At 36.9% G+C, this 19,847-nt stretch overlaps 1 protein-coding gene across 1 annotated transcript; it reads left to right on the top strand.

The window, feature by feature from the left end:
* The first annotated feature begins 3,011 nt into the window (after positions 1-3,011).
* On the top strand, positions 3,012-4,291 carry LOC141608150 (uncharacterized). The gene is made up of 2 exons (XM_074427509.1): positions 3,012-4,233; positions 4,278-4,291. The coding sequence occupies exons 1-2, from the start codon at positions 3,012-3,014 to the stop codon at positions 4,289-4,291; spliced, it is 1,236 nt and encodes a 411-aa protein (XP_074283610.1).
* Positions 4,292-19,847: the final 15,556 nt, after the last annotated feature.

The following is a 19,847-nucleotide window of genomic DNA, read 5'->3' as shown; positions in this document are numbered from 1 at the left end:
TTTTGCTCGACTTGTAAGGCCCTGTTCTTTCTGGCTTTTTAGAGCTGAACTAAACTGAACTAAACTGAATTGAACTGAACTGAGTTAAATTGAACTGAATGAAGCTGAACTAAACTGAATAGAGTTGAACTGAACTACACCTGATTGGAGCTTAACTGAACCAAAATAATAATAAATAATAATAATAATAATAATAATAATAATAATAATAATAATAATAATAATAATAATAATAATAATAATAATAATAATAATAATAATAATAATAATAATAATAATAATAATAATAATAATAATAATAATAATAATAATAATAATAATAATAATAATAATAATAATAATAATAATAATAATAATAATAATAATAATAATAATAATAATAATAATAATAATAATAATAATAATAATAATAATAATAATAATAATAATAATAATAACAACAACAATAATAACAACAACAATAATAACAACAACAATAATAATAATAACAATAACAATAATAACAATAATAATAATAATAATAATAATAATAATAATAATAATAATAATAATAATAATAATAATAATAATAATAATAATAATAATAATAATAATAATAATAATAATAACCTCGTTCGTGACACTCTTTTCGACATCTGCTATAGATCTGGTATTTCTGCGGGAAAGGAGGTTGATGTTGGTTTGGTTGACGGGCATGGGGTTCTCTTCGTCCTGCGGATTTTTCGCTTCATTCTTGGGACGGGGGCGTGATGTGTGCGTTGACTTGACAGGTTCTTCTCCTTTGACTCGGATCGGGATGACAATTTTGTGCCTGACCAGGGTTATTCTTCTTGTCGGCGGAAGTGTGCTAAGTATGGGGATTTGTGCGCGGCGTGGGGTTATGGTTTCTTTCCATTCTCTTTCTCATCACTTAGGGAGTTAGGTTCGGATCTTTGTTGCCTTGCTCAGCGGATCCGAAATTCTCGGTATCTCGGGATGCGGGGGCTCGGGTGGCCGCTTACATTTTTACTAGACTTAGATTTGCTGTTGCTAAGGGTGTGGGAGCCCAGCTTGTTTCTCGGCTCCCCACCAATTTCATGTAAACTTTTGTTTTTCATTTAATGAAAGCTGTGCGCATCCTTTATAATAAAAAAATAATAAAAAAAATAATAATAATAATAATAATAATAGTAATAATAATAATAATAATAATAATAATAATAATAAATAATAATAATAATAATAATAATAATAATAATAATAATAATAATAATAATAATAATGATAATAATGATAATAATAATAATAATGATAATAATAATAATAATAATAATGATAATAATAATAATAATAATAATAATAATAATGATAATAGAAATAATAAATAATCTTTCTCTCTCTTGTCGGTTAGAGAGATTTTTCTCTCAACGAAGGACGACGCCATTGATGCCCAATCCTTCCTCCATGGCTCGAGGGAGAGGACGCCCACCAAAATCAAGCTCTTCTTCAGCTTCCCTTCCAGATTCTGATTCTAATGGTACTAACTTCCCTCCCTTAACTTCGAATTTTACTATGGGTAGAGTTCGTTCTCGCAATTCTCCAAGTAGTAATTCTATGGTTTCCCAAGCTTCTTCGTCCCCTACTGTTGTGGTTCCTACTCCACCTGTTTCCCCGAATGTTGTGGTTCCTTTGGTTTCTGCAAATTCGTCTGGGTCAAATCTGGGTTCTTCTTCGGAAACAGGGGAAGCCATGGATGCACCTGTTCCTGCTTTGGGGACTTCTAGTCCAAGCTTGCAACAAACTTCTTCTGTTCCTACTGCTAATCCCCATGTTTCCCCTACCCCTCCTCCTTTGGGGAAAAATTGGGCGAGTGTCGCTAAGGGTAAGGGTACCATGGGTATGAGTTTGTTCTTTGATGAGGACAGTGCTAAATCCACTGAAATCGACATTCTTATGGATGAGGTTCAGGATGAAGTTGTGAAGTGGAAGTTCACTCTCATGGGTAATGTTCTTGGTGCTAAACCCACTCAGACACAGGTCTCTGATTTTGTTCAGAAAAATTGGAACCATGGTCCTTTGCCTCTTGTGCAGTACTTCAAGAAGGGGTGGTTCAGTTTCAAGTTTGACACTGAGGAAGCCATGAATGAAGTTCTGCGACGTGGCCCTTGGAAAGTTGGTTCCAATTCTCTGATATTGAAACAGTGGTCTCCTTATTTCTCTTGTATCATGGAAAGTGTTGCTTTAGTTCCTACTTGGGTTCTCTTTCCTGATTTGGATCCTTACATGTGGACTGATTCTATTCTTAGTAAGATGGCCAGCAAGATAGGTAAGCCCCTCTTTGCTGACTTGCACACTACCTGCAAAGCTAGGCTCTCCTTTGCCAGAGTCCTGGTTGAGGTTGATATCTCTAAAGATTTGCCTGACCATGTTGCTATTAATGCCCCTTTCATTGGCCATTCTATTCAGAGGGTGGTCTATGAATGGCTCCCCTATTATTGTCATACTTGCCACAAAATTGGTCATACCTCTGCAAATTGTAAGAGGAATAAGCCTCCTGCTCCAAAGAGCAATGTTGATAATGTGGTTGAGAAGCCTACTAAGCCTGCTAAGAAGGTTTCTAAGACTGTTGTGAAACCTGTCTCTGTAGTTGCTCCTCCTGCTGTGCCTCTGGCCTCAGAATGCCACTTGCTAGGTGGTACCTCAGCACCATTGAGTGGACACTCAGTTGCCCAGAAGGAGGGGATGGACTCAGAATGCTCTAAGCTAGGTCCTCCCACTCTTGATGAGCCCCTGACTGCTCCCTCTACTGGTGCTGTAATGCACTCAGAATGCAGTGTGCTAGGACCAGACACAAGTCAGGATCTGGACAGCTCTGAGTTAGGGTTTGTTGAGCCTTTCTCCCCTGTTAAACATTCTGATCCTGGTCTGCTTACTCCTAACAAGTTCAGTGTGTTGCAGCAGGATGTTCCTTCAAGTACTATAGATTTGGATCCTATTCCTTTAGTGGCTGTACCCCCTGATCCACCCTTATCATGATTTTTTCCTCTTGGAATATTAGGGGTCTTAATAAGCTTGTTAAGCAAATAGAGGTCAATAAATTTCTTACTCAGAATAAACTGGATATCCTTGGCATTTTGGAAACAAGAGTTAAGGAAACCAAGTCTCACAGGATTCTTAGGAATAAGTTTAGGGGGTATAGCTCTTTTTGTAACTATAGCAAGCACTATAATGGAAGGATTTGGCTTGTTTGGAACCCTTCCACTACTAGAGTTAATGTGCTGCAGGTTCATGCCCAGGTTTTGCATTGCCATGTACATCACTTGGCTACTGGCAGATCTTTTCACTTGTCTATGGTTTATGGTAGTAATTGTCCTGTCAAGAGGGTTTCTCTTTGGGATAGTCTGACTGCTATGGCTCCTCAGGTTGGCCCCTGGGTTGTCATGGGTGATTTTAATATTGTTAGATATAGTCATGAGAAAATTGGTAATCTTCCTGCTCATTTACCTGATATGTTAGATTTCAATAACTGCCTATCCTCTTGTGGTCTTGATGATATGCAAGGGACTGGCAGTGACTTTACTTGGTTCAATAAACAAGACCCCTCTACAAGGGTTTACTCTAAACTTGATAGGGTTTTGGTTAATGGAGATTGGCTTCTTACTTTCCCTCAGACTGCTGCTCAATTCCTTCCTCCTGGGGTTTCTGATCACTGCCCAGCATTATTGACTTTTCCTGGTGATCCAGTTCCCAAAAGACAGTTTAAATTTCTTGACTGTTGGATTGATCACCCTGATTTCCATCATAAGGTTGCTGCTGCTTGGAACATTAGGGTTACTGGGAACTCCATGTTTAGACTCATGGCTAAGCTCAAGAATACTAGGGTTTGCCTCAAACAGTTGCATGCTGATCATTTTTCCCATATTACTGATAGAGTTGATAAAGTTAGGAGTGAGCTTGATCAATGCTTCAAGGATCTTCAACTTAATCCTCTTTCTGAGGATCTTATACTTAAAGAAAAAGCCCTATCAGTGGAGTTTTGGAAGCTTAAAGATGCTGAAGCTAAAATTCTGATCCAGAGAGCTAAAATTCATGATATTACACTTAATGATGCTGGGTCTAAATTCTTTTCCACTAAGATCAAGGAGAGACAGCAGAGTCAGCTCATTGGATCAATCCAAGGCTTAGATGGTTGTACTCATCATGGACTCCATGAGGTGGGTGAGGCCTTTGTTGATTACTACAAGCAGCTTCTTGGTTCTTCTACTCCTGTCCAGAGTATGGATTCTTCTGTTGCTCAGGGTGGTTGCCTTGATGACCATGATCGAGATCTTTGCTCATGAACCTGTGTCCAGGGAAGAGATCAAGGCTGCTCTATTTTCCATTGGATCTAATAAGAGCCCTGGCCTGGATGGTTTTTCCTCTGGGTTCTTCAAAGCCACTTGGGATATAGTTGCTGATGACTTTTGCCTTGCTGTTACTGATTTCTTCAAGACTGGTTTTATGCCTAAGCAGGCTAATGTCACTCTGATATCCCTTATTCCTAAAAAGAAAGTGGTCCAAACTGTCAAAGATTTCAGACCTATTTCTTGTTGCTCTGTCATCTATAAGACTATTAGCAGGATTCTGACAACTAGATTGCAGAAGGTGGTGGCCAAGCTTGTTGGATATGAGCAGGCTGCTTTTGTCCCTGGTAGAAGCTTACATGAAAATGTCATGTTAACTCAGAGCTTAGTTAAGGGCTACCAGAGGAAATACCTGACTCCCAGGTGCATGCTCAAGGTTGACATTAGTAAGGCATTTGATTCTATACAATGGCCTTTCCTCACTAGTATGCTTACCACTCTGAACTTCCCTACAGTCTTTATTAATTGGATTATGGGGTGTGTTACTGGGGCCTGGTTTACTCTCAAGGTTAATGGATCCAATTATGGGTTTTTTAAGGGCAGGAGTGGAGTTAGGCAAGGGGACCCTCTGTCTCCCCTACTCTTTGTCCTCAGTATGGAAATGCTCTCTAGAGTTCTTAGGACAATGTGCAGCTCCCAGGATGTATCCTATCACCCTAAATGTGTGAAGCTTGGCCTCACACATCTCATTTTTGCTGATGACCTCATGGTCTTCACCAGGGGGGATTTGCCATCTGTTCAGAAGATTGCGGACATTCTGAAACTCTTTGCTAGTTGGTCTGGTTTGAATGCTAATTTTGAGAAGTCTGAGGCTTATTTTGGTGGAGTCAACCCTACTCTGAAAAAGCTCATTCTGAATGCCATTGGTTTACAAGAAGGCTCTTTCCCCTTTAGATACCTTGGCCTCCCTATACATCCTTCTAGACTCACTAGTACCATGTATGATCCTATCATTCTTAAAGTACAACACCTTGCTTGTAGTTGTGCTGTTAAATTCCTCTCCTATGCTGGAAAAACTGAAGTTCTCAACTCCATGGTCTTTGGCTTAGAGAACTTTTGGTGTGGAAGTTTACTCTTGCCACAGAATGTCTGTGCCACCATTACTAAGTTGTGTAGGCATTTGTTTTGGGGATATCAGGATGGGCAAAGGAAACTGATTTTTAAAGATTGGGCTAGTATCTGCAGTCCTTGGTCTGAGGGGGCTTAGGATTAAGAATCTTCTTGTCATGCGGAATAAAGCTAGCATGCTCAAATGGCTTTGGCACTTTGTTCAGGCACGGTTCTATCTCGGACTTCTTGGATCAGGCATTATTTCCTAGCTAATACCTCCATTTGGGATTTAAAAATTCAGGATTATCACTCTGAGAGCCTCAGAAATGTCCTCACTGCTAGGGATTTATGGGTCACCCACTGTGGTAGTCAGCAACAAGCCATTGATCTTTTGCTCGCCTGCACTACCAAAGGTAAGTTCTCTGTTGGGAAAGCCTACAACCTCCTAAGGCCTAAATTCCCTACTCAAGCTTGTTATAGAGCAGTTCAGGACCCTCTTATTCAGTCCAGGCATAAGTTTACTCTTCTGCTAGCTCTCCAAAGGAAGCTTGCTACTGTGGATCAGCTTTGCAAAAGAGGGATTAGCCTTGCCAATAGATGCTGCCTGTGCAAGGAAAATGCTGAATCCAGTAGGCATTTGTTCTTTGCCTGTCCTTATTCCCAGACTGTTCTTTCTTCACTTTTCTCTTGGATGGGACTCCATCTTAGGGATGTGCAGCTTAGAAGCCTTATTCTTTGGCACCACCGAAGTAAACCCAAGCAACATTGGAGGAACAGGTGGTTCAAATGTGGTCTTGCTGCAGCAACTTATTACATCTGGATGGAAAGAAATTATCGTCTTTTTGAAGGCAAGGAAAGGCAACCCCTCTGCCTCTTCAAGGATATTAAGCTTTGTGTCCAAATTTTCCTTTTGCACAAATCATCACCCCCGAACATCGCAATTATAGAGGCATTGAATGTATAGAGGTTCTTTTTCACCTTTGTTGTTTAGTGGCTATGCTTTGTAAGAACCTCATGTAATCCTATTTTGGAAATATATGAGAATATCCTTCTTGCAAAAAAAAAAAAAAAAATAATAATGATAATAATAATAATAATAATAATAATAATAATAATAATAATAATAATAATAATAATAATAATAATAATAATAATAATAATAATAATAATAATAATAATAATAATAATAATAATAATAATAATAATAATAATAATAATAATAATAATAATAATAATAATAATAATAATTAGGGTTATTTCATAACAATAATCCATCCTATTGGTTGTATGCAATAATCATTTCATCCTATCAATAATCCTAATTAAATCCAACTTAAGCATCATACCTTCTAATAACGAACCAACTGATATTTTTTATGTTGGGTTGGGTTTTAGGTAAATAAGGGTATTAAAATGACCAGCTGATAATCTCAATTAAATGATGATTTCAGAGTTCATTTGGTTGGCTTTTAGGTAAAAAAAAAAAAGGAACTAAAATGAAATGTTTAAGAAAAAATGTATGTGATAAAGTTCGTATTTTGAAAAAAACATATTTATAATAAAATTAATAATAATAATAATAATAATAATAATAATAATAATAATAATAATAATAATAATAATAATAATAATAATAATAATAATAATAATAATAATATTTTTAATGATACTATTAGTTTATTAAAATTAAATGTTATTAATAATATTATAATTAATTAATATTCATATTCATATTAACAAGAGTATTAGTAATTGTATTATTTATACTAATATCGATATTATTGATTGTAGTAATCACAATATTCATTATGATAATAATAATAATTGTGATGATTAATTAATTAATAACAATAATAAAAATATTAAAATTATTGATATAATAATTTTAATATTATAATAATAATAATAATAATAAATATTAAAATATTAATAAAATCTATAAGATTAAGATAAGTAGAAATGAAATGTGCTGAACATAGTGAGGCTGAACTGAACAAAATGAAGTTGAGATGAACTGAACTGAATGAAGCTCAACTGAACTGAATTGAATAGAGTTGAGCTGAACCTGAAATGAGCTGAAAATAAGCCAGAAAGAATAGGGCCTAATTGGTTTTGACATAACTTAAAAATTATTTACAATACCACTCGACTCGAAAATAATGTGATATTGACTTTTGAAGTTATCGAGCTAAGATTTGACCGATCTGAGCTGTGCTCGAGCTCTAGCTCCTTAACGCTGAGTTTAAGGGTAATTTCATACTTTTCTCACTTTGTATATAACGGCATCAACAGCTTATTTCTGAGTATTATTCTTGCTGTCAATAATTTCTCGCTCTTATTTCTCTCCGACGAAAAAACAATTTCGATAGCTCGATTCTTTCGCTCTCTCCTACGGCCTGACATTTATTTTATTTCAATTTTGCCAATATTTTTTATTAGGTTTTGTAATTGTGCATTTGAGCTTGTATTTATGTCAATGAATTGTTCATATCTTCCCATGCTTTTCATAATTTATGCTTTAATTTGATTCTAATCAGGATACTGCTGCTAATGTCGGATAAAATCGTCATAATCAGTTTGACGCACGCGGCGAAAAAGCTTCAACGACGATGCGACTATTGTGATGGTACAATCTTTCTGCGTAAATTGTGGTTTGATTTATCTCGTTTACTGTTTAATTTTGAATTTTGATATCATTTCTTTTTCTTGTGATTCTTATTCTAAATCGGCAAATATTCTTTCAATTAATTTATATGCTGCATTGTTTCATGATTTTCTTTTGATTTATTCTTTCAATTCATTTAGGACCTAACTTGATCGTGTTTTAGGGTGTGTTTGGATTGAGAGTTTTGGAAGGAAAGGAAAGGGAGGGGGAGTAGGGGATTTAAAATTCCTTGTTTGATAGAAAATGAGAGTGGAGGCAAATGGAGGGGGGGGGGGAGATTTGGAGGGATTCATTTTCCCTCCTCAACACAACGGGCAAGATTTGGAGGGAAATTGTATCCAAACACCCACTCCCCATTCCCCTTTCCCTTCCCTTCTCTCCCTTCCCTTCCCTCCTTCCCCTTCCCCTCCCTTCCCTTCCAAACGCACCCTTAAAGTTGGTGAACTTCGTGTGCGAGCTTTTATAATCATATTCGCTGTGTTATATAATGGATAATTGTGTTGCTCTAATGGTACAAGTGTGTTATTGTAATGGTATAAATGTGTTATTTTAATGGCGTACTTATGTTACTTTAATGATATAGATGCGTGATTATAATAGTATAGGGGTGTTACTATAATTGCATAACGGTATAAGAGAGTGTTTGGCAACAAGAATTTAATTTGAAATGCCTAATATCAGGTTTGTGAGTTAGTATCCTTATTCCTTTGGATATATTGTCAGTTGGTAACCTTACTTCCTTGAATTTCCTTAATTCTTCTCGTCTCACTCTTTTACGGTTGAAATAAATTCAAAATTAGTGAACCCAAATCATCATCAGAAGTCTAAAAATGCGGATGAGCGTGGTCTGAAGTTTCAATCCATTGATAAGAATAAGCACTGAGATGAGTGATATCCTTAGGTTAACAAAAACGAATCAAGTAGTAATTCATATGTTTTTAGATTCATTCAATTGTTTATGCTTTAAGCATTTTCTTTTAGGTTAGTTTGTATTATTATAGCTGTTTGCACTGTAAATCGTGTTTATTTGATAACTATGGAGTACTTCTTATTATTTACAAACTTGTGATACACGACTTTTAATATATGTATATGCCAATTCAGTGTCCGTGTTTTAATTATGCTTTATCATTTGATTGATGTAGCTAGGATTAGTGATCTCAATGTACGGCTGCTATCACTATCACAATTATGCTAGTGGGGAAATTGTCCATAATGAGGGATGGATTCAGAAAGAGGTGATGACATTACTTATGTTTATGGCGGAACTCCAATTGCCACCAAGAATACTTTGAGCCCTCGATAACTCATCCAACATGCTCACCCGTCTGCGATTCTGGGGCTATCTCCTCTCAATAATTTTTCAGGTAACAAAAATATATAGATGAATTCATATACTGCTTTTTATATGCTCTTAATGTTTCAATTATGAATACCTTTGTTTACTGCTCTGCCATAATGCAGGGCAGCTAATGTTACGAGTACGAAATGTTTTTATCATTTTGTTTGATGCTCTTCATTTGATTTATTCAATATTCTATCTGGATAGGATTAGAAGATTAGTGAAATCTTCTGGTTAAGTTTTAATATGATTCATTCACATTTTAAGACATCCGATTAAATTAGATCGACACCAGCAGTTAGTCCAATTGTTCGGATAAGTAACATTTAGTGTACGACTGACAGTTCCGACTGACAGTTTGACATCATGGCATGACCGTTGATGTTAGTTGAACCAAAATCATTTCGGGATTTAGCACATTGTTATTGTTTGTAATGTTGTTAGTTTGCTAACTAAAGTTTACTTGTGATGTCTTAAATGCAGGAGCATTGATGCTGACAGATCCTATAAAATGGCATAATTGTGTGTAGAATATGAATTTTGTAAAAAGATTGATGAAGAAAGGTTTTGCAAGTAACACTTGGGCTCCATTTATGATTCGTTTTCTACTATTTTATACTAAGTGTATTTATATGATCATGCAAACAAGTTTTTGCACTCAGTTGATCCACTCTTTACACAAGCAATGATAATTATTTTAAAGGCACGTAATGTAGTAGCATCAAGGAACGTAATATATTAAAGACTATTAGCTCAAATGGGAGAGCAATGTGCAAATTTTGCACAAAGGTATGGGTTCGAATCCCATATAACCTAGTTAATTCAAGAATGGAGTGACCGACTTGTGATGCGGTAACTTTATATTTACAAATTTTGTGATTTACTTTCTTGATCCTGATTCATGACTCCCACCAGGAACTGGGACTCAGCCCATCGGTGCCCGTTCATGTTGTTCTTCACGGCTAGATTCGATGGGAAACTCAGTTTTCTTGGATTCGTAAGACTCTTACATGGCGTCTCTTCTTGTACATTTCGGATTCCCCACCTTTGAACCATATTTGCTTAAGATGGGAGATTTTCTCCATGGAAGCTACTTCATTGTTAACCATTGTATGATGACACGCAATGAGTTCAGATGTTATAATGAACAATATTTGCCTATATTTCTGTCTCACTTTGTTAATGTTTGCCTATAAGTACCTCTGCAGCCTGTCAACTGTTTGTGGAGATGATTATCGATCAGAACTGTACAGGTTATAGAAGACACTTAGAATACTAAGAGTTGTTTGATCAAATTTTATTAAAACACCTCAGCGATTCAAAAGCTCATGGACCTTTCTCAACTAGTTTACTCAGGAAAGTTACTAAGCGGTTGTGTTATTACTAGATCCGAATATATTACTACTATACTTATACTCTATCTACACAGAATAAGTAATGCTCGGAAGAAAAAAGCTTGTTTGTTTTCCTGGGTTACCGCTACTATTGAAAAAGAAAAAATAACTCGATACCTAGATAAAAAAATTCAAAAGGCAAATAAAGCCAATTCAAGGACTCGCAACCACAATTAATGAAAGCAACATCAAAGGTTACAAACAATGAGGAAGAAGGATTACATTAATCGTAACTTTCAAATCAATACAATAAAGAATCATATCATATCTAAACTAATTTGAGTTTAGACTAAAGAAGAATACAAAATCTGACTAATTAATCAAATTAATACAATAAAAGAATAAAAAAAATTACAACTTTTACAATTAGACACATCAACAATAAGTAACCCTAAAACTCCAAATCATCAAGGTTAAAATCATCAACCTCAAATTGCATCAGAAGGTCATGAAGATCATCTTTGACATGAGAATCCAACAAACAGTCAATATCGGCCACGTTACCGAAATTAACTAATTCGACTTTAGCTGCGTTTTCGTGGTTATACCCTCCATATAAAACATCATCAAGATTGATACTTTCATCATATAATAAATTATCCCACATCCCATCATACTCAGCAGCCTTTGTTTGATTTACCCTTTCATCCATATCTTCGACCCTTCCGTCATACCATTCAAAATTCAAAGACTCAGTAACTTGAGAGTTACCGTTACAGTAATTTTGGGAACCCACGACCGCAGCCTCCTTGGTGAAATTAATCCTGTCATTCACACTCTGGATCTTTCCCTCCAAATTCACCGCTAATTTCCTCAAATCCTCGATACCCAAATCCTTAATAAACTCGTTATTATCACCTCTTTTAACCTTTTTATGATAATGATGATTCAATTCTGTCTTTTTCGGCTCTTTCTAGGCATAATACCTAGTAATTAACCCGTTGGGGCCATCAGGTTTGGAACACCAGAATTGAGGGATGTTAGGTTGATCAGTCTCATAGAAGATGAGCAGTAAATCAACATCACAAAGAGTAGAAAGCTCCTTAGCTTTCTTAAACACGGTTATTTTCCGCTCCTTAAAACCCATCTTCTCCTTGATCGCTTTACAAACCATCTTTGATCTTTTTAGTTGTTTTTTTTTTTTTTTGAAATTGGTAGTGAAATTGCGATGAACAGTAATTGTAATTGTAAATTGATGAACAGTTATTGTAAATTGATGGAGGGAAGCAAATCTGTCTGTATATTATAGTTGAATTTGAGATTGAATTGAAGTCGGTTGATTAATAGGGTTAAACGGTCATAATAAGGCGGGAGCGGGAGGAAAGAAGCGCGTACTTTGTTTTGACAATTACTGTACAGCTGTACCCGTTAATTAAGTCGGTTGATTTGTATTACCCTTTCTGGGCTTATGGCTTACATTGGGCTTAACACTTATTTTAAACCTTGTGTTATTTAACCCGTTTATAATTAAAATTATATTTGGGGAAAAGTAAGTTTATATATTAATAAAGCCCATCATACAAGAGTTAACAAGAGGTAATCATCCCTCAAGTTAGATACAATTCGGACACACACACTTTATCCACTCCCTTGTTGCATTTGCACCTATTACAAGTTTCCTACCTCTCAAATTCATTAGCAAAGTCTCCTTCACCTGTTTTAACAGAATAGCAGGGGAAGGAAGAACATACTCTAATCTGCACCTATTCCTAGCATGCCAAATGAGATACATAAGCTGTGCTATAGCTGTAGCCACCACCTGTTTCTTCATAAGGGAGCGTTCCCTGAGATGTAGCCACCACTCAATAATCCCTTGCATAGGTATACAAACCTGCAGCCAATCCTCCAACAATCTCACACACTGCTGACTGTATGAGCACTGGAAATACAAATGGTCAATGTTCTCTTCTCCATCATCACAGAGCAGGCATCTATTGCAGGTAGCAATCTGCATTCGTAGTAGTCTGTCCTGGGTGAGGAGTCTCTTGTGAGCCACCAACCAGATAAAGAAGTTATGTTTAGGCATAAGCAATTTATTCTTTATCCAAGGATGCCAAGTGACATCAAAGCCATCATCAACAAGCCAATTATAACCCACCTTGACAGTGTAATCACAATTGGCCTGTCTCCACTGATCCTCAAACATCCAGGGTTTAAGTTGATTTTTAACAGCACAAATCCTCCGCCAAGACCAGCTTGTAGAGAGGGTAGGTTCATAATCAATCCAGGTAGAATGCTTTATATAAATGGAATGCACCCATTTAACCCACAAGTGATCAGTCTTCTTCTCAACCCACCAAACATATTTGCCAATCAATGCAACATTCCAGTAATGCAGGTTCTTTAGCCCCAACCCACCTTTCCTCCTGGGTTTACAAATCTGCTTATAAACATATTTGAATATGCGTGGTATAAATATAGTTTATTAGGAGTATCTTATAAAATTAGCCCATGTGTTATGTATAAATTTAAGTAATTTTATCCTTTTCAAAAAAAAAATTGAAGTAATTTATTGAACTTTTTATTATTGGAGGTGGGTCATCGTGTGGCTCTTCCCGACAAAATCTACCAGATTCAAATGATCGATTTGAAAAGGTTAATCCAAGACTATTTGAAATTGACCGTAATTGAATAATCGAATATGACATGAATCGAAAATTGTCCACACTTAACCATAACTTGACCTGGGCTTTGGTGAACTTGTAATTGACACGACTTCAAATTATCAGACTCGATACCACTAGACTTGAAAATGACATGATGTGAAATGACCTAAAGTAACCTTAAATAATTTGAAATCACATTTAATTTTATTCGCATTGATAGAAAAACACCCCTTTAGATATATACATATATAAATATATAAACGCCTTTTTTAAAACTTGTAAAATCTTTTTAAATCGCTCACAAAAAATGACTCCGATCAAGCAACTCATACCCGAAAGGCCAAAATGGCCAAGTATGATGAGTGAAGCTCATTTATCCTCTTTAAGCCAAAACTCATGCGGTCATGCCCTATAATTAATATTTTGTATGTCTCAATAAAATGTTTACATATACTTTATACACAATGACTAAGATAGAAAGAGAGAGAATTGCTTTAATATTATTAAAAGATATAGTAGAAGAGTAAAACATATCCAAAAAAGAAGATAGTCTAAATTATTGACCGAAACACTCAAACAAAAGAAAAGTGCAGCTAAAATACAAGAGAAAGAAATACGAGAGAATAGAAATTTTCCTTTTCCTTAGTCTCTCTCAAAATCCTACAAAAAAGGATCTGGAAATTTTCCTTTTCCTTAGTCTTCTTCCAAGCCCTTCATCTCTTATCTTTTTTTTGGCAACAATAAATATAGTTTCATTACGCAGTACCTACTCGACTCTCCTAGTCGGGCTTTGTTATTAGATTATTTGAAAAGGAAATTAAATTAAGGATAGAGTTAGCAAACAGAATAGATTTCGTGAGGGGGCAATCTGAGTTTGTCAAATGAGCGAAACCTTATTTTCTCTTCTTTATCAATTGAGCTTCAGAGGACTATCGGCAACAAGACACACTTACGCCTCGTGGATGTAGAAATTTACGGGAGAAGGATCTACTTGTAGAGAAAGTAGATGAATTGTGTCTTGGAGATTCATCCCATTGGCAATGATTATTCTTGGAGATAATAATTCTCTTTTTTTTTTGGCTCACATGATGATTAGAAGGGTACCTGCAAAGCATACTTGTAATAGGGACACATAATAGTTTGCCAAATGAGGAAGTCTTGCACTTATTAGGACTGACTGAGAAAAGAAACCGTGGGTACTCATTTGAATTATAAGGGGCTTGAGAGCAAGTGGATGTGTTGGTCCTGTCATTCACCAATAAATTAGGAGCGCCAACCGTAGAGTTTCCTTCGAGGATTTGAATACCAGGAGGAGAGAAATTGTCACAAATAGAGGACGAACTCGAACTTACACCACAAATGGAGGACACCCTCGAACTAGTACCATGAATCACATTGATGACGTCTGAAGAAGAAGAAGAAGAAGACGTGTCTTCCTTAGCCACAATCTTCTTAAGTTTCCGCTTTTAGTTAGAACGTCCTCCTCTTCTTCTTGCTAGAATGATCTCTTGTAATTCTTCTCTCCTTAGTTACCCAGTCATATTCAGGCAATCCGGGCGAGCTCCTAGAGGATCCGGGCGCATTCCATGGCAGAGATCACTAAGAGCAAACGCAATCCGGGCAGTTACCTCATACGACTACCTTGCCTTCCAAGCTTCAAAATATCTAATTAGTCTCTAGTTCTTGTATTAGTATTAATACCCCTCATTCTCCATTAGGAAGGGTATACTTTATTAAAGTGTTAATTAGAAATTATTTACCTTAATCACATTTTAATTACTTCAAGCTTTCATTAATTGTTCTTTAATCTTTCCACATTCAACCTTAGATCTAGTTTTATTGTTGAAGAATTCTTGGGTTGTATTTGAAGAAGGTGACAATTCTTCATTAATCAAAAGGGTTTCTTCTTTATTTCCTTCATTGTTATTTTTCGTCTCCTTAAGTTGGTACAATTCTTTACTCTTTTACTCTTTTACTTATTACTTGTTAATCTTTGTTAATCACTTTACTTTGTTCGTCATGTTTCCTCTTGCTTTGATGTTTGACACTATTAATTGCATGATCTCCATGGTAATGAGTGAGTAATCCCATAGCTAGGGTTAATGGGGGATTAGGGGATGATTAAAGGGTAGATCCATCTTTCAATGAGTTTATTTGGTTGATAAAATTGAGTTATTATAGTTCTAACTTTAATGCACATTATATATCTGATGAAATGCATGATTGACAACCTTGCATGATTTTTTACCTTTTCAACAACCCTTGTAAGATATAAACCAACTCGATGATTATTAGACCATGCACTAAGACTAGTAGGGAGATGATATATGATTTATTTACACCTTTTCTCCTCTTTATTTTATGTGCAACTCTGTTTGAGTCGGTTTTGTGTATCTTACCTTGCATTTTGTACCCCGATCCCCCTAGTCTATTATATTATGTCCATCTTACAGGATTTAGGGCGGAAATAGAGGAATTGGAGCAAGGGAGACGGTTTGAGAAGCTAAGCATGAAGATAAGAAGAACGAAGGCTGAGAAGAGGTTCCCAGCCGGCTGGGACTCCCCCTACACACTTAGCTAAGAAAAAGGTGGAAAAGTTACAGCGAACTCTCAGCCGGGCAGACCACCGGCTGGGAGTACAAGAAGAAGAAAGAAAAGAGCCAAGGTTACAGCTAACTCCCATTCGGTCAGACCATCGGCAGCTGGTCAGCCGGCTGAGAGTGCAAGAGGAAGAACGAAAGTCAAGATAAGAATGAAGAGTCAAACGAGCTCCCAGCCGGTGGACCACCGGTAGCCAGTCCACCGAGCAAGCACACCAGATGACTTGTTTTGTCCTAAATTCTTATAGAGAATTCCCAACCGGGCAGACTACCGGCGGCCGGTCCACCGGCTAGGACTCCCCTTTTGCATTTTAGTTTTCCTTGTAATTTCCAACCTAATTTCTGTGTAAATTATAAATACCCCGTCCCTTAATCATTTGGACAGACAACCTTAGATCTGAAATTATTTCCTTAATTTTATGCAAACTCTCTTAAGCAAGCTTTAATCTTTCCTTAATCAAATCTTAATTATTTCATAAATTAGCTTAGAATTAGTTATTCTCAATTGTTTACATTTAGTATTGAGTTGTAAATTGAAGATTGGTGAAGATTATTCTTCTATTTAATCCAAGATTGCAACTTTATCTTCCATTTGGTATAATTCTTCTCTTATTATTGTTCATCTTTCAATTGTTCACATTTCAAGTTGCTTGATTAGTTTATCTTATAAACATGATTTTCTCCACTTGTTTCATGCCAAAGTTTTCATCTTTTGTGTTTGTTACTGCAAGTATGTGTGAGTAGTGCCTTACTAGGATGGAGGAGGATCTCTTGTAGAATTGTAGGGGGATTAAGACATAGGAAGAATGAAACTTTTGAGTCTATGCTTGTTGATTTTATCATGCACACAAGGTGTTAGTGAGAATGCTTGAGTGATAATTCGAGCATTTAATCTATCTTTCTACTTGTTGGGTGAGAGTTTGACTAGTAATTAGGAACCGCGTGTTAAAATCCCCATCTGGGAGAGCATTTGCGAAGAAAAGGGGTTTAGGTGTACTCCCAGCCGGGGCACCGGCAGCCGGTCCCTGGAACGGCTAGGAGTTTTCTGATATTTTTTTGAAAACTTTCTGAAGATACACGTACTCCCAGTCGGGGCACCGGCGGCCGGTTCTTGGACCGGCTGGTTGTATTAATGCGGGTTTTAAAACACAAAACCCACTCAAATCACAAACACATATCATGACATTCCCTCTCTCAAAACACCACTTTCTCCCTCAAAATCCCACCAAACACCACCAATCCACCACCAACTTCCTCCCTTTCCCTAACCCTCTCATCCAATCAACCATGGCACCAAAAATTGAGTCCAAAAGGGTGATTTGGCGCTTCAATCCGAACTAGTGGTGGCCGCGGCTAGTGACATGAGTCCCGATCCGGCCTTTCCGGGACTTCAATTCAGTTTCGTCACCATGAAAGGTAAGTTTGTGCTTTTCAAACAACGTCCCCTTCACCTGACTCGATTTATTGATCGCCAATCGATGAGACTTAGGGTTAGATCGTGTCACCCATGATTTATTTGATCGAGTTGGTATGAAACTAATGTATGATTTACACGAGAAGACATATTCTAGACTCACTTGGGAATTTCTTAGTTCCCATAGGATAGATAAGCACCGTCAAAATTAAAAGGTCGCATTCTTGCATTTCCGTCTTATGAACAAAGACTTCTCATTTACCTTACCGACCTTTACCGCGCATTTTTGTGCTAGACCCGAGCCCACCTCACAACGCCCCCGAAAATTTTAAGCACAGACTCCTTTGTAAGGCTATAACTGGCCTTAATGACATCCCGTGGGTGAAGAGAGCGGCAAACACTTGTCATAATGCCGCCATCCGCATTTGGCATAAATACATGGGTTAGACTGTTTTCGGGCGAGATGAAAAACACAACTTCCGAATGGAGGAGTTGGAAATTCCCGGCTCCTACCTTTGCTCCAACCTTACCACCTTCAAAATTTGTGTGGCTCACCATATGGCCCTCCACCTTCACCGATTAAGCAATTCATCGGGGCAATCGACCCATATTGTCGTGGGTGGCCTCATAACCCACCTTGTCAAACACCTTATCCGAAAATTAAATTTGAATGACATGAATTTCATTTCAGGGGAGACTATGCTCACCAAAGTTTATATCCAATATACCCTCAATTGGATAAAGAAGAACCCCCGGGACAAACAAAACTATTGGAAAACCCGGGTAAACGGAGTCGACAAAAATTCAATCCCACTCCCCAATCCGGATAGGATGAAAGTGGTGCCGAATTCACCGCACTACTTGCTTGAGATTGAGGCGGATGAAGACACTTCCACCGTTCAAAACCAAAACCCAAACCTCCTATATGCGCGTGAGCGCCCGTTAACCGCCCAACCCTCTTTGCGGTACACCATACCTACCTCTCATTTCTTCCCTAGACCATTCCAACAAGGGGAAGGATCATCAAGCCAAACAACCCAACCACTCCCGCTCCATCCTCAACTTATAGACTTCATGGAGAATATGAATTTGGGAATGCAAATCGTCGCATGTGAGAGGCTTGGTTTGCAACAAAGAATGGACCGCCTCTACTTTGACCAATCGATCTAGCAATTCCCCGTGTACGATGGTTATATGAGGAGGCAATACAAGCACTCCTCCGACCTTTACCCCTCCTATTACCTTGCTCCGAATGGTGGGCATCCTACGGACGGAAATTTTATCTACGGCGACATCATTATGCACGCCCAGATTATTTTAGTGCTCCAATCTTGCCCACTCCGCCCTCTACTCAAGGGAGGGACACGACATTCAATGGTTCACGGGAACTCCTTCCATCTTCGGTGGAGGAGGTGATGCTAGTGGCTCGGGGGGTATGATATGGGTGATATCGACTTGACGGTCAAGGGGTATGATATGGGTGGCCCAACGGCCATGAACACGGATGATTTTATCCGTGAATTCGAGTTTGGTACCAGGAATGATGATGACGGTGCGGACACCGACACCTAGGAGGCCTTTTAATGACGACCGTCCTCCCTTTCATTCAATCTAAATGCCAAGTATGATCCCTTTAATCTAAATCTCCCCTTCATGTTTCCTTTTGTATGCATTTATTTAGTTGTAAAATATGTAGAACTATATGTCATATAGTTTTATTTCATATAGTTGCATTAGCTTTAAATATTTGTAAAATACGTCACATATAGGATTGAATTCATAAAGGCTAGACTAACATCGTATTTCAATTTGTGCATTTAGTTAAAGCATGCACTGCATTTTATTCAAAATTACAAAAAAAAAATGAAAAAACTGAAAAATCACACAAAAACATGTTTTTCAATTTCAAAAAAATGTCTCTTAACCACACTTCATCCGTCACCTGATGTTGTACAAATAAGTGTGGGGAGGAGGCCCAGATAAAAACAAAAACAAGTTATTTGCTTTCCAAAAAAATCATAAAAATACCAAAAATATGTTTTACATTTTGCAAATTTCAAAAAAAAAAATACAAAAACATGTTCTTCATTTTTTATTCTCTCCCTATACTTTATTCCATTGAGGACATTGTAAATCTTTAGTGTGAGGAGGGAAATATCCACTTTGTGCATATAGTCAATAATTGTATATATCCTTTTGTAAAGTAAGTTGCAAATTTGATAAAACTTCAAAAATTTCAAAAAATATAGAAAAACCTTTAAAAATCAAAAAAATATTGCATTGTATATATATGTGTGTCTAACAAGTGGCACAGGCACATACTAGACATTTGAAGCAGAAGGAGACTAGAAGACCGCTTGGTACAACCGTTCTTATCTCTTTCTCCTTTATTAT

Source organism: Silene latifolia, chromosome 10 (assembly GCF_048544455.1).
Source record: "Silene latifolia isolate original U9 population chromosome 10, ASM4854445v1, whole genome shotgun sequence".
Lineage (NCBI taxonomy): Eukaryota > Viridiplantae > Streptophyta > Magnoliopsida > Caryophyllales > Caryophyllaceae > Silene > Silene latifolia.
This window is presented reverse-complemented; position numbering and strand designations above follow the sequence as displayed.